Source organism: Podarcis liolepis, assembly GCF_965112155.1.
Source record: "Podarcis liolepis genome assembly, chromosome: 13".
Taxonomy (NCBI): domain Eukaryota; kingdom Metazoa; phylum Chordata; class Lepidosauria; order Squamata; family Lacertidae; genus Podarcis; species Podarcis liolepis.
The window spans coordinates 22,639,482-22,661,259 of NC_139573.1; the positions used below are offsets into that span (position 1 = coordinate 22,639,482).

At 48.0% G+C, this 21,778-nt stretch overlaps 2 protein-coding genes across 6 annotated transcripts; one reads left to right on the forward strand and one right to left on the reverse strand.

Moving 5' to 3' along the window:
* Positions 1 to 32: 32 nt before the first annotated feature.
* LOC310692309 (serine protease 33-like) lies at positions 33 to 11,605 on the forward strand (the record flags this gene model as incomplete). Of its 4 annotated transcripts, none has more annotated exons than XM_083473029.1 (6): positions 33 to 186; positions 4,131 to 4,157; positions 4,692 to 4,857; positions 6,196 to 6,473; positions 7,095 to 7,273; positions 9,059 to 10,104. In XM_083473029.1, the coding sequence occupies 6 exons, from the start codon at positions 33 to 35 to the stop codon at positions 9,314 to 9,316; spliced, it is 1,062 nt and encodes a 353-aa protein (XP_083329155.1). In that variant the 3' UTR covers positions 9,317 to 10,104. The 4 variants fall into 4 exon arrangements, with proteins under 4 accessions (XP_083329155.1, XP_083329154.1, XP_083329157.1 ...); XM_083473028.1 differs by having other exon boundaries at positions 90 to 716; XM_083473031.1 differs by lacking the exon at positions 33 to 186 and adding an exon at positions 588 to 1,079 and having other exon boundaries at positions 9,059 to 11,605.
* A 366-nt stretch (positions 11,606 to 11,971) lies between these two features.
* LOC310692321 (prostasin-like) lies at positions 11,972 to 21,018 on the reverse strand. 2 transcript variants are annotated; one of them, XM_083473061.1, is made up of 7 exons: positions 20,279 to 20,690; positions 17,377 to 17,397; positions 16,068 to 16,109; positions 15,647 to 15,809; positions 14,277 to 14,545; positions 13,402 to 13,571; positions 11,972 to 12,402 (listed from the first exon to the last, which is right to left on the reverse strand). In XM_083473061.1, the coding sequence occupies exons 4-7, from the start codon at positions 15,724 to 15,726 to the stop codon at positions 12,157 to 12,159; spliced, it is 765 nt and encodes a 254-aa protein (XP_083329187.1). In that variant the 5' UTR covers positions 15,727 to 15,809; positions 16,068 to 16,109; positions 17,377 to 17,397; positions 20,279 to 20,690; the 3' UTR covers positions 11,972 to 12,156. The 2 variants fall into 2 exon arrangements, with proteins under 2 accessions (XP_083329187.1, XP_083329186.1); XM_083473060.1 differs by lacking the exon at positions 16,068 to 16,109 and having other exon boundaries at positions 20,279 to 21,018.
* Positions 21,019 to 21,778: the final 760 nt, after the last annotated feature.

Here is a 21,778-nt window from a genome sequence, read left to right on the forward strand (position 1 = left end):
AGGCACAAACACAAATCAAAACAAGGTAGCCAATGTGCCTTCCAAATGTTTTATGGACTACAACTCCCATCATCTCTGACCATTGGCAATGCTGGCTTGGGTTGATGGGAGTTGTACTCCAACATTGTCACAAGGGCACCATGTTGGTTAGCTGTATAGGAGAAAGCATCCAGAGAAAGAACACATGTAATACCAATAAAACCTGATGGCTGAATATGGGGACAACCTTGGCCCCCTGCAACAAGCCAATATTAGTACTGAAATTCTGTACTGTACTTAAGTGGTGATTTTCTGTTCTTCTAGAGAAAAAGGGATCGACTAGCTTGGGGCAGAACCTCTTCCAGGGGTGGGGAGATACAACATTTGGTGGAGAAGTCCTTCCTGTGCTTATTGGGGGTGCCTCCAAACCATCCCTATGAAATTTGGGTCCTGGGCATAGGGTTCCAGGAATGATCGGTCCTTTGAGTGCCCATATCGCAAACCATTCAAAGGTCAGTCGCAGCAACTTGAATGGAGCCCAGGAACAAATGTGTAGCTTTGTATGATGTTGAAGGAAGAATTTCTGTGGGCGTGCAGAGCAGCTTTCCCCTCTCTGTTGAATAATGAACTACGCCAACTGAAATTCTCTGATCCACATGACTTTAAAGAAATAGGAGCCCCATCCTCCGTAGCTTATGGTAATCCTACAACAGGCACACATCTATGCATGCAAACAGGTAGGTGTGCACATGTTTCATGAACTAAGAGCTCACTAGCCCTTGCTCCCCAACCAGAGAGACAGTGGTGGAGATGGAAAGAGCTAGGGAGCCTTGCTCTCCCAGTGGTGAAAAGTAGGCAGCTGAGCTGGCTTCACTGGGTGGCTGTAGGCGGGTGGTGGACGGCAGCACCCAACAGCTTGGATTTAGCTACTTGGCAGCCTTTTTGGTACTCAGTGACACCAAGAGGCTGCTCTGGGTTTTGTGCCAAGGGTGCTTCAGCAACCAAGCCCAGCGCTCTCTCCTTCCCTCGTTGACCTCGGAGCAGGATTACCATGCTGAGTTTCTGCTGTTCCCAGATTGTGCTGCTGCTGTTGCTGAGAGGTGAGCCACTAGGCTGTGGAGGGGGGCGGGCGGGCTGGTGCTGCGGTCTAAACCACTGAGCCTCTTGGGCTTGCCAATCAGAAGGTTGGCGGTTCGAATCCGCGCGATGGGGTGAGCTCCCGTTGCTCTTTCTCAGCTCCTGCCAGCCTAGCAGTTCAGAAGCACACCAGTGCAAGTAGATAAATAGGTAGCGCTGCGACAGGAAGGTAAACGGCATTTCCGTCACGGTTTTCCGTCACGGTTTTCCGTTGCGCCAGAAGCAGTTTAGACATGCTGGCCACATGACCCAGAAAACTGTGGACAAGTGCTGGCTCCCTCTGCCTGAAAGCGAGATGAGCACCACAACCCCATGGTCGCCTTTGATGGGACTTAACCGTCCAGGGGTCTTTTACCTTTTTTTAACCTTTAACCAACCTGGGGATGTGAGAACAACCCCTGTTCTTTCCCAGAGGGGGGCAGTTCTTCCCCATGTCACCTAGGCTGTCCATTCAGCTTTTCTTTGGATAGGAATGATCCACTTCTATGGGAGAGGAGTTGGGGGGCTCTGGTAGATTGTGAGGTGGAAGGATCTGGGAGCAAGGCTACTACAAGAAGTATATTGGAAGATTCGGGACACACAGAAGAAAGGACTTCTCCACATGACACATAAACTCCGGAAATAGCGTTGGCCGCTGACTTGGATGGCTTTAAAAGATCAGACCAATTTCATGGAGCACGGAATCATAGAACTGTAGAGTTGGAAGGGACCACAAGGGTCATCTAGTCCAACCCCCTGCAATGCAGGAATCTTTTGCCCAATGTGGGGCTCAGACCCATGACCCTGAGATGAAGAGTCTCATGCTCTACCAACTGAGCCAGCCACAATGTCTATGCCCTCCTTCCATTGTTGGAGGCAGGATGCCTCTGAGTACCAGTTGCTGGGAATCTCAAGTGAGCTTTTGCTTTTAGGCTTCCCACAGAGAGCTGCCCACGGTGAAAACAGGTGGACCATTGGCCTGATCCAGCAGGGGTCTTCTTATGAGAAGGGAATGGGCCACAGCAGGGAACCCTAGAAGCTATGAAATTCCCAAATGATATACTGGGATGCTTGCGTATGATGATTTGCCTCAGCTGGACCAAAATGGTTTCTGCCTCCATACCCCTCATGAAAGCTTTTGGTTTCTTTCTTGCTCCGTGTTAGGTGATGCAATGATGCAATGCCAGAGAGAAAGGGAGTTGTTTGTTGTCAGTGTGGTGTAGAACGTTAGACTAGAACCCACTCAAGTCATGAAGCTCACTTCACCAGTCAGCAGGGCCAGATTTAGGTTTGATGAGGCTGCTGAAGGTAATGGGGCTTTTTATATGTCCAGTTGTTCTTTGCCAACAACAAATTGCCACTGTTTTTGTTGTTGAATACAGTGGTACCTCAGGTTACATACGCTTCAGGTTACAGACTGCTAACCCAGAAATAGTGCTTCAGGTTAAGAACTTTGCTTCAGGATGAGAACAGAAATTGTGCTCTGGCGGCGCAGCAGCAGCAGCAGGCCCCATTAGCTAAAGTGGTGCTTCAGGTTAAGAACAGTTTCAGGTTAAGAACGGAGCTCCGGAACGAATTAAGTACTTAACCCAAGGTACCACTGTATATGCTATATGGTAATTTATGGACCTAATACAGGGGTCAGCAAACTTTTTCAGCAGGGGGCCGGTCCATGGTCCCTCACACCTTGTGGGGGGGGGCAGACTATATGTTGCCATGATTATGACCCACATTTCTGGCAAAAACCCTTATTAGGACTAACCCCAATGTTGCCCAAATGTGATCTTTTTTTTTGGGGGGGGGGTTTCCTTCATATACCCATGCTGCTTCCTTTGCATTTTACGTGTTGACTGTTATTATTTCTCTCATAAGGTGGGGTGGGGGGCTGAGGTAAGCGTGCCATTCCTGTCAGCCCTGTAGAGCAAGTGCACATGCGTGGGTGAAGGGAAAAGCCGTTGGCCACATTAAGTCAGGCCAGCGCCGCTCAAACAAAAATGTTCTTTTCCCCGTGTGAGGGAAGATGAGATGGCGGCTATTTACCATTCCATGGCTTGCACCTTGTAGCTAATGATCGGCCTCCCCAGCAGAGCACAGCTGCCCAGGCACTCCCCACTTCCTTTTGTGGGGAGCACCACTGCCACAGACACCTGTGTGGGCATTGCTCCCAAGGCGCCTCCGAGCCCCTGACGCCGCAGTTGCCCTTCCGAGGTTAGTCGCAGGCAGCTCCATGGTGGAAATCTGCACTGTGGCTCCTTTCCCCTCTTCCCCACCGCTCACCCTGGAGGAAAAGATTGCTGCACGCGCATGACAGATGAAGAAGGGGCTTGTCTCGAGCAGCTCCCCTCCTCACTTTTGACCCCCAAGCCTGACTGAGTCGCAAAAATCATCGCAGGCGGGCGCTATGCTGGCTGCCTGGATTCCGGGACTGTCAGTGGGCCGGATCTAGAAGGAAATTGGGCCTGATCCAGCTCACGGATGAAGTATATTAATAGTGAAATACAATTAAGAAGAAGAATATTAATAGTGAAATAATTATTAAGCTCTAACTTAAAATGATGTAGGTTTTATTTTGTTTTTTATCCTATATTTTGGAAATGTACATCCAGTTTTTTCCCCCTTTAAATTTTTTTGCGGCCTCCAAGAGAGTGGGGCCCTAAGCTATAGCTTGTTTAGCTTATACGTAATTCCGGCACTGCCAGTCAGTATCTCTCAGCCTAACCTACCTCTCAGGGTTGTTAGCATAAAATGGAGCGGGGAGGAGCGTGTACATACACTACCTTGAGCTCCTTGGAGGAAAGATGGGATAGAAATTTAATTATGAATGAATGAATAAATGAAACCCAGTCCTGGAGAAGAAACAACCCCTTGGTGTTCTGCCACACCCCAGGCTTAGTGGCATTTCACCACGGACCAGATTTTGGAATGTGGGAGGGGGTGGGGCTGTCAGGAATAGGACAAAAGTGTTCAGTCCAATCTCCGCCTTCTAATTCCAATCATCTCCCCTTATTTTGACCCTGTCTCATTTTCTCTTGCAGGTGCTGAAAATGCTTCCACACAAAGAGGTGAGAGAGGATTTCTGGGAAGGGATACCCATACCCCCCTCCTCCAAGAAACCAGTGAGATCAGGCTCCAAGGTGCCTCTGGAAAAGTTGCTTCCATTTCCCTGGACTCAGAGAGATAGACCCCTTCTTGTTTAATATCCCGGGCCCCCTCTCCCCCCCCACAACTCTTTCTGCCTCTCTCCTTTTAAAAAACAACAGCAACCAAGAGAAAATTTTGGTGGGTCCGCCAGTTTGAAGATGGACATATTTCTAAGGCCACTGGGAAAACACAGGAGGACAGCGAGTGGCACGCCCCTGTGTCGTTTTATTGCCCTCTCAGTCCTCCACCTGCAGGCAAGTTCTGCAGAGCAGCATCCCAAACCAGAGCTGCCCGCTCCCAGCTCTGCCCCGGGAAGACAAAACTATTAGCCGCAACATTTAGCGTGGCTTACATTTGCTGCAGAATTGCAATGAAACCGCATCGAGGGTGATGCTCGCCCGCTTCTCCTCCGCTCTCTGCCCCATGCCTGACGCCTTTCCCTCGTTCCTTTGCAGCCTGCGGAAGGCCCCACGTGTTCGCCCCTCGGATCATCGGGGGGAAGAAGGCCGACGAAGGGGAATGGCCGTGGCAAGCCAGCATACGAAGGAACCGGCTACACATTTGTGGAGGAAGCCTGGTCTCGTCCCAGTGGGTGGTGACGGCTGCTCATTGCTTTGAAGGGTGAGAGGGAAAGGACGCGGCTTTGCACTGCTCCACTAGAGGGCGGTCGAAGGACAGTGTCAGGGAGAAGGAGCAATATTAGTTCAGGAAGGGACCGATCTGATGCTTGCAATGATTTAGGAATATATTTACGGCACTGGCTCTGATGGTCTTCTTTTATCTCAGTTACTGAGAATGTGTGTATTATTGCCCCATTGACTTCATTCAGCGCCCCCTGCCTGCTTGCCTTCCTTTTTCCAGCCAGTAATGGGGGTTGCCCTGCCTGTCGGCTTTCTTTGCCTCACTCTCAGGGATGCCCTCAGGGAACTCTGCAGGGAAGAGGACGGTGAGAACAAAACTGTAATTACGGTAGTTTTCTCTGCCTGTTAACCCAACATGCATGGAATCCAATAAACGGCTTCTCAGAAGTAAGTTCCGTTGGGTTTCCCCAGGGATGATGTAAGACATTTTGGTGCCTGGTGTAGAGCAGCAAATAGCAACTCTCTCCTTCCCCAAGTCAAGGCAGTTCAGTTATTTTATTTTTTTTATTGATTGATTATATCCCACCTTTCCTCTCAAAGGAGCCCAGGGCAGCATTTTAGACCACATCGACACAATACAGTCAAACACGATTATACCACTTTAAACAGTCATGGCTTCTCCCCCCCCAATTTTTTTTTGGAAGCTGTAGTTTATTAAGCATGCTGAGAGAAGTTAGCAGCAGGGTGTCCCCCCCCCCCCAGTCAGAGCTCACCAGAGTTCAGTTCTGGCACCTCTCAGGTCGGTGCCATTGCTATTATTCTATGAGAACAAGGAATAAGTTTGTGGTGAGCTCTGGCACTTCCTTTTCTAGAAAAATAGCACTGGTAAGAAGCCCCTATTTCTCTCATGGAGCTACAGTTCCCAGAGTTCCCTGGGAAGAGGGATCCATGGTTAAACCATTCTGAGAACTGTAGCTCTGTGAGGGTGAAGCCGCGACTATTTAAAGTGATAACATAGCACTTTACATGTATGTTGTAAATATGGCCTAAAAAGTACTCTGTGTGGGCGTAAAAATGCCACAAGAACAAATGTCCTATCAATTGCTGCTCTTTAATTACACCTGAAATAATCTGCCCGAGGCAGCTGCCTCACTCTACCAAATGGTAGGACTGGCTCTGGGCTTCCTCCCTGCCAGGTGGCTATAGGATTGCAGCCTTAGGGTGCAAAGTGCTTGACGGTTAATAACCCTAAGTTACCCACCAGGCAAACCTGTGAGGCAGAGTAGGATTAGAGAATGTCTTTCATCAGGGCTGAGGTGGGATTTGAATCCAGGCCTTCCTACCGCACAAGATGGTTATTGTTCCTTGTCTCTCACAGGCCACTGAACCTACCCGAATTCCGAGTAAACTTGGGGGAATACGAGCTCCCCAAGCCTGCGCCCAGCATGGTCTCCTCTGCTGTCAGCCGGATCATAGTGCACCCGTCTTATGCTGGAGAAGGACTTAGTGCTGATATCGCCCTGGTGCAGCTGAAGGAGGCAGTCAATTTCTCCCGAACCATCTCCCCTATCTGCCTTCCGAGCTCTTCGGATCCTGACACCTTCCCTGTAGGGATGGCGTGTTGGGTTACTGGCTGGGGCCTCATCTCTGCAGACGGTAAGAACGGGTTGTAGTGCCATCTGCTTCAAGGCAGTTCATTCACATTAATGGACCTGAGTTGGTCATGTCTGCTAATTTAAATGGGTCCACTCTGACTGGCAAAGGGACACGGGTGGCGCTGTGGTTTAAACCACTGAGCCTAGGGCTTGCCGGTCAAAAGGTTGGCAATTCGAATCCCCACAATGGGGTGAGCTCCCATTGCTAGGTCCCAGCTCCTGCCAACCTAACAGTTCGAAAGCACGCCCCAAAGTGCAAGTAGATAAATAGGTACCGCTCCGGCAGGAAGGTAAACGGTGTTTCCGTGCACTGCTCTGGTTTCAGTGTTCCGCTGTGCCAGAACGGTCATGCTGGCCACATGACCTGGAAAAACTCTCTGTGGAGAAACGCCGGCTCCCTCAACCTGTAAAGCGAGATGAGCACCGCAACCCCAGAGTCGCCTGTGAATGGGCTTAACTGTCAGGAGTCCTTTATCTTTTTAAACTCTGACTATGACTGGAAGTTGCCCAAAGGGGAAATGCATTTGGGCTGAAAAATGGGGTTCACCACGTCTGGTCTAAATGGTCTATCCTGTTAAGGGATATTGTGGCTGATCTTGGTCCTTTGCTATCCTTGTCTTAGGCTACTTCATGGCTCGGACGTTGCAGGAGCTGGAAGTGCCAATCCTAGGCACTGAGGAATGTGATCAGATGTTCCACGAGGACTCCAATGGCACCGAGACTGTGCCTCTGGGCCACCGGTTGATCTACAAAGACATGATCTGTGCTGGGTACCCAGATGGAAATAAAGACACTTGCCAAGTAATTGTGGACCAGAGCAGCAGATTAAGGGCGATGGAAACTGGGGAGGGGTCAGGGAGGAAGCAACTGGCAGCTAGGATGAGAGGGTGACTGTGGATTAGGATAGATCAGGGCAGAGCCAGAACCTGCCTTCAGTACAACAGTTCAGTCCTTAAAAATACAGGTTCCGAGAGAAGTGGATCTTTGGGGCACTTCCAGACAAGCCACTGCTTTTAGGTGGGAATTCAAGTCACATACTGGCAAATTCAGGTGGTACAATTATTATTGACTGGGAGTTTTCCCAAAACACTGTCAGACTGTTGTGATCAAGAAAGCACTGGAAAGTGTGGGATATAACACTTGCATCGAAGCAACCTTGTCTAGCCTCCCTGCAGAGAAATCAGAACGGATGCTCATTAAATAGCCAACATCGTCTGATCTCCCTGCAGAGAAAGCAGGATGAGAATGCTCAAAGAGGTTGTCTGGAAGTGCCCCTGGTTTCTGCAAGAGGTTTATCTGAAGATCTTGGAGCCTTCCAACGCAAGAGGGAAAGTGGGTGCTTCCAGATGAGTGCTTAATATTGCAAATTCAGATATTGCAAATGGGCCATTGGAACTAGAGATGGGGGAGAAATCTGATTCCATTGGTATTTAAAGGCTACATTGCCACATTTGCATCATCTGAAACAATACAGTATGTGGACTGAAATGTAGTTCTCCAGCCAAGCAATATGTGCAAAAATGCATATACTAGGGTAAAACGTGCCTATAGATGCATATGTTAGTGAAAACCACATACAAAAATAACCTTGGTATCTCCACTTTGATCGCCGGAGAATTGATGCTTTTGAATTGTGGTGCTGGAGGAGACTCTTGAGAGTCCCATGGACTGCAAAAAGATCAAACCTATCCATTCTGAAGAAGCCAGCCCTGAGTACTCACTGGAAGGACAGATCCTGAAGCTGAGGCTCCAATACTTTGGCCACCTCATGAGAAGAGAAGACTCCCTGTAAAAGACCCTGATGTTGGGAAAGATGGAGGGCACAAGAAGAAGGGGACGACAGAGGATGTGATTGTTGGACAGTGTTATAGAAATGACCAACATGAATTTGACGAAACTCCGGGAGGCAGTGGAAGACAGGAGTGCCGTGCGTGCTCTGGTCCATGGGGTCACAAAGAGTCAGACACGACTAAACGATTAAACAACAATATCCACTTTAAGGATCAGGCAGCAAGTGATAAGAAAGTCCCTTGCCTGAGACCCTGGAGAAGTGCTGCTGCCAGCCAGGGTAGACAATTTTGGGCTAGATTACATAGTAGTCAAAGGTAAAGGTACCCCTGCCCATACGGGCCAGTCGTGTCCGACTCTAGGGTTGTGCGCCCATCTCACTTAAGAGGCCGGGGGCCAGCGCTGTCCGGAGACACTTCCGGGTCACGTGGCCAGCGTGGCGAAGCTGCTCTGGCGAGCCAGCACCAGCGCAGCACACGGAAACGCCGTTTACCTTCCCGCTATAAAGCGGTACCTATTTATCTACTTGCACTTAAGGGTGCTTTCGAACTGCTAGGTGGGCAGGAGCTGGGACCGAAGGACGGGAGCTCACTCCGCCGCAGGGATTTGAACCGCCGACCATGCGATCGGCAAGCCCTAGGCACTGAGGTTTTACCCATAGCGCCACCCGCGTCCCGCGTAGTCAAAAGAGGTGCTGCAAATACTGGAAAATGAATGAATGAATGCATGCACAAAAAGGCTGGCCTTTTATAAGGCAATCTATTATATTTCCTTGTCTTTCTCTCCCCCTCTCTCTAGGGTGACTCTGGGGGCCCTTTAGCTTGCAAGCAGAATGGCACCTGGTTCCTGGCTGGAGTGGTGAGCTTTGGGGTGGACTGTGCAAAGCCCAAGCGGCCGGGAATCCACACACGGGTGACTTCCTACATGGACTGGATTCAGCGCACCATGGAAGAGAAAGCAGCCCATGGTGGCGGCGATGCCCATCTCTTGAGTGCCAGTTCTGCCACTCCCTTGCTTCTACTTCTTCTCCTAGTCTTGACCCACAGCCTTTGGTGACCCATGCTGCCTGCACACTTGGGGCTTCAGAATGGCCATCTTGTGTTGATAGGTTGGATCAACCAGCTCAGAGTGACCGGACTCTGGTCTTCTGTAGGCTGAGCCTGAAGCAGAGGACTTCAAGGACAGAAGAAGAGTCCTGCTGGACCCATCTAGACCAACATCTCGTTCTCATCAGGGCCAACCGATGCCCAGGGGAAGCTTGCAACAGCAGCTTTTCCCACCTACGATTCCCAACAACTAGTGTTCAGAAGCGTATCACCTCTGAATATTTTAAACAGCTTTGCCACCATCTGAAAGATTGCCCTGTTTTTGTTCAATAGGTGAAGAGGAACAATGTGTAACTGAAAGAGGAAACAGAAGCAGAAGTAGGGTCAAGAGCCATTAAAATAAGAACGGAGCACATGGATCTGCAAGGGGTGCTTTTCTTCAATGTGCCAGCCAGCCAGGCACACCTTCTTTCAGGCTACTCCATTCCATCTGTCTTCTGTCCTTCCCTACCCAACAGCCAATCAGCATTCTATGGCTACTGTACTTTTTTTTTTGTTCTGCAAAACTTTGAGTGCCTTCAAACCTGCCAGTACCACCCCTGCTGTGGGTGGATAATGCCATTTGGGTTACATAAGGATCATAACTCTCAGAGCAGGAGGTCAATATTAGTACATAGGCTTAGCGGATGGCAGTAGAAAGAATGTAGAGGAATAAAAGAGAAATGAAATGAAATACAGATCGGTAAAAGATAAATGTAACTCAACCGGTCGAAATTAAAAGGGTACTTTTCTATGTAACAATGGACCATTTCCCCAATTCACAAGTAATTTAGACATAGGGGGTGGAGCCTTCGTGGGAGAATATCCTGGTGGCTTTTGTCCAGGCGGCAGATGTTAGGGCAGCTTTTGCCAACCTGGTGCTCTCCAGATATTTTGGACTGCATCTCACATCAGTGACAGCCAGCATGGCATGAGGCTGCTAGGTAAAGGTAAAGGGACCCCTGACCATTAGGTCCAGTCGTGACCGACTCTGGGGTTGCAGCGCTCATCTTGCTTTATTGGCTGAGGGAGCCAGCGTACAGCTTCTGGGTCATGTGGCCAGCATGACTAAGCTGCTTCTGGCAAACCAGAGCAGCTCACGGAAACGCCGTTTACCTTCCCGCCAGAGCGGTACCTATTTATCTACTTGCACTTTGACATGTTTTTGAACTGCTAGGTTGGCAGGAGCAGGGACCGAGCAACGGGAGCTCACCCCGTTGCGGGGATTCGAATCGCCGACCTTCTGATCGGCAAGTCTAGGCTCTGTGGTTTAACCCACAGCGCCACCCACATCCCATACATGAGGCTGCTAGTCCGCTTCAATTTTAATCATACAGTCCTGTGAACATGAGCAGTAGCTGGTAACTGGCCCCTGTTTGAACATCCAACCAACAAGAAAACCCCACAGGTATGCTTCAACTGTCGGTCTTTATCTGAGACAGTCCCTGTTTCCCTGTACCCATCCCTTGAAAAAGTCACTGCTAATATTTTGCCTACTGGATTGGTTTTCAGAGATGCCTTTGACCCATGAGGGTTAGAACTGGGTGTCGGTCTGTCTGTTTGTAGAGTAAATGAACACAGGAAGGGGGAAATTCAGCCATATATAATGAAGTGCCATGTTTCACTGAGATAGAACTAGCCAGACAATGTTGGTATCAAGATGCAAATCTGTAGAACAGAAGCTATGAGGTGATCTCAACTAAGACAAATACATCTCACAGAGACCAGAAAACACTCTCCCGGGTGAGCTGCTTATTTAGCACAAAATTGGCTTGGAGATTATACGATGTCCACTGTTTATTGAGCATTCATTGTTTGCACTCATTTGTTTTCACTGAGCTATGGGGAAAGGGCTGTAGCTCAGCAGAGGAGCATCTGTTTTGCATGCAGAAGGTCACAGGTTTGATCCCCAACATCTCCAGGCAGGACTGGGCATGTCCCTTGCCTGAAACTTTGGACATCTAATAGTCTGACTTCATATATGGCAGCTAGCGTCCCGTGTTGCAATGAGATTATATAGCTCCCTGTCAACCAGTGGTTATTGGGTTTTCCTGTTGCTTTGCATACTCCAAAAATCCTGTCTTTTTTGTATTTAGTGAGTTTGTTGGACTACAGCACTTTAATCCCCTTTGACTGTGAAAATTTACATTTTCAATTGGATTCCTCCTGCGAAACAGTGACAGTCTAGATCACCCCTTTAATTTTCCCCCAATGTGATAGTACCAAAGCATTGGTACGCATGCTGAATGCACATTTAAAATTGTGCAAAAAAAAAAAAAAAAAGTTCCTAAGGAAGGTAATTCTCCAAAGGTGCTGACAAATCACAGTGTTTGGATTGCAAAACTGCCTTTGGTAATCCCAGGTATGCAGCTGAGCGATGAGAGGAAAAGAGTGCATGAGTATTCAAAGAGTGCAAGAGCCAAAACATTTGTAAATATAGCAGTAGATTGATGAGGTAAACAAACGTACCACAGACAAACCTGGACTGCATCAAAGACATTAACATAATTCAAAGAAATTAAATTTAACATTTTTCACCCACCTCTGCTGCGGAATTGATTCACATAATTTAAACTATCTCCGGGGATTTCCCCTTTAAAACTGAGTGATTGACATTAAACACCAGCACTATCAAAGAGTTTATTTTTTCTTTAAAAAATGGGTAACGCAGATGTGCCCCAAGTAATTTGACAGAAGTGGGAGAAGATTCCCAGAAACTCTACCCTACTTCACACAGTCCTTTTGGATATTTCTTAACAGAGTCCAGTTGGCAGTACCGTCTGGGTTGCGGGCCAACAGAGAGATGGCACCTCAAGGGAGGGCCAGAGCGAGAGGTGCAAGGAAGAGTGTCATAATGGGGGCACTGTGCCATCCAGCATGGTTGCACGCTACAAAGCTTATGTTGGGTACATTGTCGGAGATCCAGTTGGCATAGTAAGGCACTAAGGTGTAGACACCAGGGTGTTTGGGTTCGGCACAGCCCTCTCCCCAACTCACAACCCCAGCCAGGGTCCAACCCGCATCACACCTGCAAACCAAGGGTCCTCCAGAGTCACCCTGTGGAGAGAAAGAGAGAGGGGGATATGGCAGCTAGAACGTGACTATGGGAAGCCTCCTGAGACCAGATTTGGGTTAATGGTTACATAAGTTGGAGTAAGGCTCAGGTCTTGCTTGCAAGCCAGGTGCTTGCAAGCCCCTATAACTGAACTCTCATTCCTACTCATGGCCATGGATAGCCTTCTCTTCAAGGAATTTGTTTATTCCCCCTTTAAAGCCATCCACGTTGATGGCTGTCGCTGCAACTTGTGAGAACGAATTTCAATTTTAACTGTGCAATGCATGAAGTTGTATTTCCCTTCATCTGCCCTGCATCCCTCAGCATTCTGCTTAATTCGTTGGTCCTGGGTTTGAGTATTATGAGAGAGGCAGGGAGGCTAATTGTCTCTCTATCCTTTTTCTTTATATCAGGCATCATTTTATACACCTCTAAATCATTTCACTGAGCAATCATTTGCTCTTGGCTCTGCCCCACCATGTTGACCCAGACCCTACCCAGTTTGCCACTGAAAGATTAGCTCCTTGATCCCCTAAAAAAAGCTTGCTGGCCCCAACCCTCCAACATGCCTCTGAGTGAAATCGGGACATGCCCCTTTCGGAGTGGAGGTCCTGCATAAATTAAGTGACTCTTCTGAGATTGTGCCCCCTCCAATGTTCATCTTTTGGGGCTGTGCTTTTGTGGGAGCCAAATTGGGACATCCCAGGAGCTCATCAGAAGCCGAGGTGGCTTCTGTAAATCAGGGGTGTCTGGGACAGTTGACGGGTATGGCTGATCCATGGACTAGGTCCAGGTCAGGAAGACTTGGCTTGGGGTTCTGTAGGAACATGTCTTTTTACAGTGCATTTAGTTCCCTGTCTTTTCTCAGGATACTGTAGAGTCGGGGATAGAAGTTCCCACTGAGTAAACTTACAACACTTCTGAACAGTTGGTTTTCACTAATAATACTAGGCCCAAGACTGGCAATGGTTTTATGACATGTAGGATAGAGAGCATCTTACATGACAGGCATCCTTCCCGCCTTCTGGGTAACCAGCGCAGATCATATCGTCTAGGACAGGATTCTGAGGCAGGCCTGGCGCTGGGGCACTGTTGAAGAGAGAGTTGCATGTGTCTCGGTCAATGAGGGGCACCTCCAGTTCCTGAAGCGTTTGTGGGGGTTGCAAGGCCTCTGCAGAAGACAAAAATTGGACAGCTGAATGAAAATGGAATAGAGGGTCTCTGGGGCTGGATCTAGACACGTCCAAAAAAAAGTTTCAGGAAAATGCGTTCTAAACTTCATAAAGGGAAATCACGTTGACAAAAGACGGGACCCCACAGCGCCATCTGGTGTCACAGTGTTATAACGCATATAAAGCACTTTTTATTTGCCAATGTAACTGAGTTCTGGGTGCCTCACACATACTTTTAACAGTGAGCACATTGTGGAAGAATACACCACACTTTGAACACTCAGACAAACCTCCGCCCCTGGTAAACCTGCACTGGGGAAGCCTGTTCTACTGCTTTTTAGAAGTAAACAGTACTTGGCTTGGAATACAGCAGCTGTGAAAGGCTGATTTTTCAGCAGTAATTGAATTTGGAAATGCTTCCCTGCAAATGTGGATCACGAACCCAGTTGCATACTTTCCCTCCAAAGTAAAAGTAGTCATTCTAAGCAAGCATGAACAACATAATATTTAGTTTGGCCCTCAAAATTTAAAACAGATTTCTTCAACCAGGTTCTCCCTGGATACTTAGATTGCAACCCCCCATTGTCCCTGTCCATTGGCCATGCTGGCTAGGGATGATGGGAACTGTAGTCCAAACCATCTAGAGGGCACCATGTTGGGGAAGGCTGGTCTGCATGAGAGCATGCCCTGTCTCTCTTCCTCACCTCCGTCTTTAACCTGCCCCCAGCCTGTGACCCAGCAGGATGTGTCCATAGAGAACTGTGCGGAAGAGTCTGGCAGACAGACTGGGAGGATGTAGTCGTTCAACTCCAGTGAGGCCTTCAACTCCACTAAAGCGATATCCCCGGGAGAGCCATCATTGCCGTTATAATTCGGGTGAGAAATAACCTGTTGCACAGCAGTTACCACAAGGCTGGAAGGGGGGATTGAGAGTTGATAGGCCCCCAGCAGCACATCATACTGTTCGTAACCCCTGGAAGAGGGAAAACAAGAGTTAAAAGCAAGTGAAGCAGGGATTTTGGTTTCTGGGCAACCTGAGATCCTGTCTTGCTGAGTCCGCAAGCAAGACTGCTTCCTTTGAGTGGCTATGCTTTGTTGACCATGCCTTATAACACGACACATCATAACATTCACCTCTACTCAGGGCCGTCCTAAGTATATCCGGTGCCATGGTGCAAAGATCCCTCTGCCCCCCCCCCGTTTCCCAGAGTTGCCAACCTTTTTACGGCGCTACTGGCAGCTTTGTGGGGCTGGAGGAGGCAGGCAGTGGCTGGAGGGTGGCTCCTCCAGTGGGGAAGAGGCGGAGGTTCCGGGTGTGGTGCTGCTTTAGTGAGGCGGGCGAGGGCGGCAAGCTGATAGCAGGAATCACTGCGCCTAGCCTCCGCCTCTTCCCTGGTGCCCATGCCATGGTGGGCACGGCAGGTGGAGGCTCCGAGCACGGCGCTGCTTCAGTGTGGCATGGCGGAGGTAGGCGAGGGCAGCGACCTGATGCCAGGAGGCTCCGCGTCCAGCCTCCACCTCTTCCCTGGCACCCTCCAGAACACGGCGCCCTGGCGCCCTGCACCATTTGCCTCTATGGGCAAGTCACCCCATGCCTCTACTTTCCACTAGTCCTTGGTGGGATATACACTGGGGAAGAACGGCTCTATCATTGGGCAGAGGGAGGTGGCCACTTTGGGCAAAAGGTGCAATGGCAGCAACTGTTCTTCCTGAGTCTGTCAGGTGTTGAGTGGACATGGCTGTGTGCAACATGTAGCTTGCCTCAGACCCCTAAGCTAACCTGCTTCCCTTAGGTGTGGTGGAGGAAGCTGTCCCACTGCCTGTGTTGTAGGAAGATTCAGCTGCCTGTCTAAGTCACTTGGGTACATAGCCTGGAGAGGATACCACCTTCCTCTTCAGCCCTGACGCCATGGCTCACCTCATGGAACAGCAGGTTTCTGGTTCTCAAATGTTCCATCATTTTTGCAACTGGTCTCTTATGAACTCCCTCCCTCCATCTGCCTGGCCTGACAGCTGCCTTTGGGACAAAGCTGCATAATGGCTCCCTAGTGACATGCAGGTATGGGATACTCACTTAACGAAGCAGTGAGCTGCAGACACCACCCACTTCTCGTTGATGAGGGAGCCTCCACATATAGGCTTGTTGTTCTCCATAAAGCTGACTTGCCATGGCCATGCGCCCTCGGGGGCTGGATTCCCTCCCACAATACGTGGAGATATCACAGACTGTCCACAGACTGTGAAAAAGAGAGAAGAAAGAAAGGTAGATTGCAATGATCACAAAAACTGAATTCTTACAAGGCAAGATGTGAAATGAAACGTCTCAATTAGCCTTGGCAAATTTATTTGTATAATAATTTCTAAGTAACATTTCCAGTGACTGCTCCTTTTGGGTATTGAGGAATATTTCCCCCCCGGCAAGTAAATACTTTTTAGTGCGATCTTATATATGTCCTATCCAAAAGTAAGTCCCCCTGGAGTCATTTGGTACTTACTCCTAGGTGTGAAAGGATTGCAGCCTTATGATTTTGTTTCCCCTGAAAAACACAATCCTATGCACATTATCTTGCAATGTTGAATGTATGAAACACGTTTTATTACATTGCCGTCTGTATAAACAGGTTGGGAAGCATATAATCAAACCAATACTAACAGAACAACCTGGAATTGCTGACTCTTTTCATGTCAAGGTTCTCCTTGGGGACAAGATTGATACTATTACACTGGCGGTAGCAAAATTCCCAGGACCTTGGAGTAGGGAGGGCACCCCCCATCCGATAGACTAAAGATCCAACCCAATGCCATATCTGACACCAAGTTGTGACAATTGCTATGAGGCTGGCTAATTGCCTGAAAGGCCCAATTAGTCTGAAGGCAAATTCATCCCTGGTCCCAAATATGGCAACAGAAGGGTGGATGGAGGAAGCTGCCCATGACTGAGGCTGGGGCCTAAGTGCAACTGGCTTTTATGGCCAGGGAGTGAACCAGAGGGAAGAGGTTTCCCTTCTGGTCCGCTCCCTACCAATGCCCCCGAGGTTGCCTGTGATTGGTTGCGAGTGTGGGTGAGCCCCGCCACTCAGTGCGGCTGATGGAGGAGGAAGTGATGTCCTCTCCTGGCCATGTCGAAGCCAGGAGGCTGCCACAAAGTGCCTCGGCTGCACCACTCCTTTCCAGCTTGCGGTAAGCAGTCTTTCTGGGAAAATGCAGTTATGTCTGTGGGACACCTTGTTTGCTCTGTCTGTCTATTTGTACTGGTCTAGATTCAGTACAACATGTGTGAACTGGATCTACAGCAGCCTCACACAACCTGTGGCCCTCCAGATGTTTTTGGACTGTGACTTCTATCATCTTTGACCATTGGCCAGGCTGGCTGAGGCTGATGGGAACTGGAATCTAACTACATCTAGAGGACACTAGGTTGTGATAGGCTGCAATCAGAATTTGGACTGGATGACTGTTAGGTTTGTATCAGCACTATAATTCTGAGAGAGCTTATTTTTGTTTAACCATTCACTCTCCCTCCGGCCAGTGAAATTCCTGTACAGTGGTACCTCAGGTTAAGAACTTAATTTGTTCTGGAGGTCCGTTCTTAACCTGAAAGTGTTCTTAACCTGAGGTACCATTTTAGCTAAGGGGGGCCTCCCGCTGCTGCCGCATGATTTCTCTTCTCATCCTGAAGCAAAGTTCTTAACCCGAGGTACTATTTCTGGGTTAGCGGCGCCTGTAACCTGAAGTGCCTGTAACCTGAAGCATATGTAACCCGAGGTACCACTGTACAGAAATAGTTTCCAATATATTACATACCTGCTTCGGAGCTAGCAACATCTGGGGGAAAAAAGAGAAAATATATTTCAAATAAGAGACAATGCACAAAAATAAGTTTGTAGCTAAGAGCAGAAGGAAGACCCTGCCCAATTTTGTTAGAAAATTAATAGTCCTGACTTCATGCAGCACATAGTTAAACTATGGGATCTGCTTCCCCAGGAGGCAGCGATGGCCACTATCTTGGACTATAACTGTGATGGCCCTGACTATATCTGTGATTAATGCATGTCATCTCAGGTGTAATTGCCTATTAGTCGGTGTTACTTGTCCAGTGAATTGCTGAACTTGTTTAGAGCAACAGAGAAACTTTTACTTATATGTATCTGTATCTGTATACTGTATATCTATATCAGCAAAAGCCTACAAGCTGTATATATCTACAGCCAGAACTTATTGAGCCTTATCTTCTGCAGGAGTAAACTATCTGAAACTTTCTCTTGATTGTGTGCGGTGACTGGTACTGGGAACAACTTTTACTGTGGGGGTATCTCACCTCAGATTCCCAACAGGTTTGCCACGAAAGAGGGTAAGTTTTGCAAGGGTACATACACACCATAATTTGCATTACAAGATTGAGAAACCCAGCCTATGCATTCCATAAAATGACACATATGAAATATAACTGGAAGATATCTCTTTGTTCTAAAGGTCAGAACAATATTACAGTGGTTCATCACTAAGAGATAGCAGAATGCTGGAAGGTCTTCAGTTAAAGTTAAACATTAAATCAGCAAGCTGTGGGAACTTGTTCACATTCAGGACTACTTAGTGGTCCTGAGCAAAGGGCTCTACAGGACCAATATTTGTACGAATGAAAGTGAAAGCATGTCTGGCTATCTCAAAGAGCCAAAACAAAAAGAGCTTGGGTGAAATTTAGAGAGGAGAAGCAAGTTGGGGTGAAGATGTGCAGCCATAGGTGTCTGGGTGTGGGGTTAGTTACTCCTTGATGAACCATACCACCCAGCTTCCATTTTAAAAAGATTCAATTTTTAACAAACACCCACATCTAAATATTTTTGTGCTAATGCTCTAGATCTTCCATAAATGTCAGATATGGGCGGGGTGATTGTAAAAAAATGATGGTGATGTCATGCGGACATGGTGCAAACACAGCAATGAAACTGTTTGGGTAATGGTATAAAAGGTTCATCTGGAAACACTACAAGTTTTGCACTTTGGAGGATGTGTTTTCCTTCCTTGTCAAAGGAACAAGTTGATGTGTGCAGAAGAGGAAAATTGTCACGATAACCCTGCCCATCCCAGGTAGTAGAAGTTGGAGGGCCAGGGAGGTGGCACTTATCTGACTGGCCATCAACATAGTCACTGCGATGTATTGGGTGTGTGTGTGTGTGGGGGTAAGGCAACACAGTTGACAGGACACCAACTACATGCTTCTGCTCTACCTCTGTGACTGCTATTGCCAAGGGCATGGCTTGAAAAAGGCACAGGATACAGAAACTTTGCGGAAGCTAAGCTGGACTATGTGGGGTCAGTGCTCGGATGAGAGACCACCGGTTAACCCTGCTCGTGTGACCTTCAGTTCCATGGCTAATGGGAAGGAAAATTAATAGCTAAATAATCCTGAAAACAGAAGTGCATTCCACATCCTCCTCTTTTAATTTACCACAGACATGAATATGTTAATAAACAGACTAAGACAATGCACAAATTATACCCCCCCAATTGCTGAGATGACTGAAAACGTTATGAATTTGAACAAGGGCTGTAATCACAAGATAGTTTGTTCCATTTTCCTGATGTTTTCCTAACTGTTAATATCCACATCTGAGCTTTCACATGGTATAAAAGCCATTTTCAGAAAAACAATGGAATATAGCACATGTTTAGTGCTCATTTCCAGGTTATTTGATTCCAGAAAAAAAAATCTGTTTGTAGCCTCCTTAACCCTGAAAATCACAGACGTAAAGTGATGGAATTTGGGGCAGTATATCAGCATACAGTGATGCCCTGCTGTTTTTGTGGGAGAATAATGGGGGAACAGAAGCACCCATGTGCAGAAGGGGTGGGGAAGTAGAAGCACTGCCTGATGACATTGCTTGTTGTGTTGTACACACCCACTGGTGTGAATGCAATTGGGCAAGACATGCCGGTATATTGGTCAAAAAGCTACAATTCCATAACACAGCATGTACTTCAGTGGGAAAGGAACATTAGGAAACAGGACAGAATCTCTAGCATTATAAAAACAGGAAAACTAATGCAATATTCCCCAGGTGTGAATGCACTCAAGGTCTGTCTCATCACATTTTGGAGAGAAGAAGACAGACATAGATCCTAAGTGCCTCGAAATGGCTTTTGAAAACAGATTCTCTGTCCTGAAAACAAATGTTTTAGAATACAGTGAATGCATGTCAAAATCCCCTTAACCACATATACTGTCCACATCTCTTCACCCTTTGTGAGTGCATCTGAGAGTGTGCAGAGTGTCTCTAACTGAACCAGCTCCCCATAAAGGAGAAGGCTGAATATATGACTCTCTAGTGGTCTCATTTTCTTTTGCACATCAAAGATGGTAATGGGGGAAGAGTCCTCTGCCTACAAATCAAAACAGATAAAGCACCCCCTGAAGAATCCTGAGAACTGTAGTTTACCCTTTACAGAGCACCTTTAACTACATTTCCCAGGATTCGTGTGTGTGTGTGTGTGTGTGTGCACTTTAATTGCGTGGTTTGTACACAGCCTGCATTCACCCTTGACTTGCCTCAAACCCTGTATCTTTGTTTCACCTGTGTCACTGATTACTCAAAGACTCCCTTCTACACCGTCCTCCATCTTACTTCTCTTAAAGATGCAGGAAACTTAAGAGACTGACTCCCACATTCATTCCCGCCCCCCCTCGCCCCATCTTCCCATCAATCACCTTTCAGCACAATCAGTTGCAGCAGCCCCAGCAGCAGGGAGGAGGGCACAACTGCCATCGGCTCCCCCCTTTGTCTGCTTGCTTCAGTGGTCCTTCTTTTGCCGTGTCCTCGAGATAGTTCTGCTCCAACCAGTTCTTGGTGAAAGCTGCTTTGCTTCAGTTTCGGTCACCTGTGCTATACAATTTCATGTCCAAAGGTGAAAGGGCATTGCTGGAGGCATTTTCCTCTTCCCTGAGCTCACAGGAGCCTCCCTGAGTTCTGGGGGTGGAGATGCAACTTAGAAGCCCGGCTTCCCTGAATCCTTCCTCTCGGCCATTCAGTAAAACTCCTGGCTTTCTCCCAATTACCTGAGATCTTCCCGCTCCCCAGTCCTATTGCCGCTGTGGCCGAGCTTTCTGGCAGAGCTCCTGCGGCAAACATTCCACAGTGAGATGCTGTGATTGGGCACGGCCGTCCCTGTTGAAACTCTACCTGCCCTGTGACGCCGGCAGGTGCACGGACGTTCTGGTGCAGGGGGCACCCTCCCTCCCCGCCCTCCAGGCCTCCTGCACAATTGACGGCCCAAACAGAGCTCAAGTTCTCCTTCCCATTATTCTGCAGCAGACGCAGCAGGGAAAATAGCTGTCTGTGTACAGCAAACAGGTATGAGGTAGAGAGAAAATATGCACCCCCTGCGTCCTCCTTACTTCCCCTGAAGGGGGAGATGTGCAATGAAAAAGAATGACAAGGCTCACAATTCACTTTAAGGCTGTGTGTGTCACTCACACACACTACATTTAAAGCACATTTAAAACACATTTCCCACCTCCAAGAGTTCTGGGAACTCACAGAGCTACAATTTCCAGAATGCTTCCCAACTCCAGTTTCCAGGAGTCTTAGCGGTTGTGGTGGGATGTGCTTTAAAAGTACAATAGTATCATCTCCCAAAGCCAAAAACTGGGGCAAAACAATGATTTCCCAGAACAAAGGATTTGTTCCTGTTGCAGCATATAGGAGCCCTGTCACTTTAACTGCTAGATACTCCTTCCCTCCTATAGCTGAAGCATAATTCAGGCTCCTTCCCTTTATGAATTAACCATTAAAAAGTTATACAGTTCTGCCTGTCTGTTTTATTGTCTCCTTCCTGGCTGCATTAGCAGGTAAGTGGTTTAATATTCAATCCAAAGATGGTATTTGTAACCTCTATGGAGAGAAACGTCTGAGTTCATTGCTTAAATAGATGGAAGTTACTTTCAGAATAAGCACATGGCTTAAACAGAGGTCTGATGACGTTCCTTCGACCACCCACCTTCCCTCTGAGGGAAGGGCCTTAGCTTGGAGCTAGAGCATCTGCTGTGGATGCAGAAGGTTGCAGGTTCAATCCCTGGCGTCTCCAGGTAGGGCTGGGAGAGATCTCTTGCCTGAACCCCTGGAGAGCCACTGCCAGTCAGTGAAGACAGTACTGAGCTTGATGGACCAAAAGTCTCACTCAGGATAAAGCAGTTTCCTGTATGTTCCTG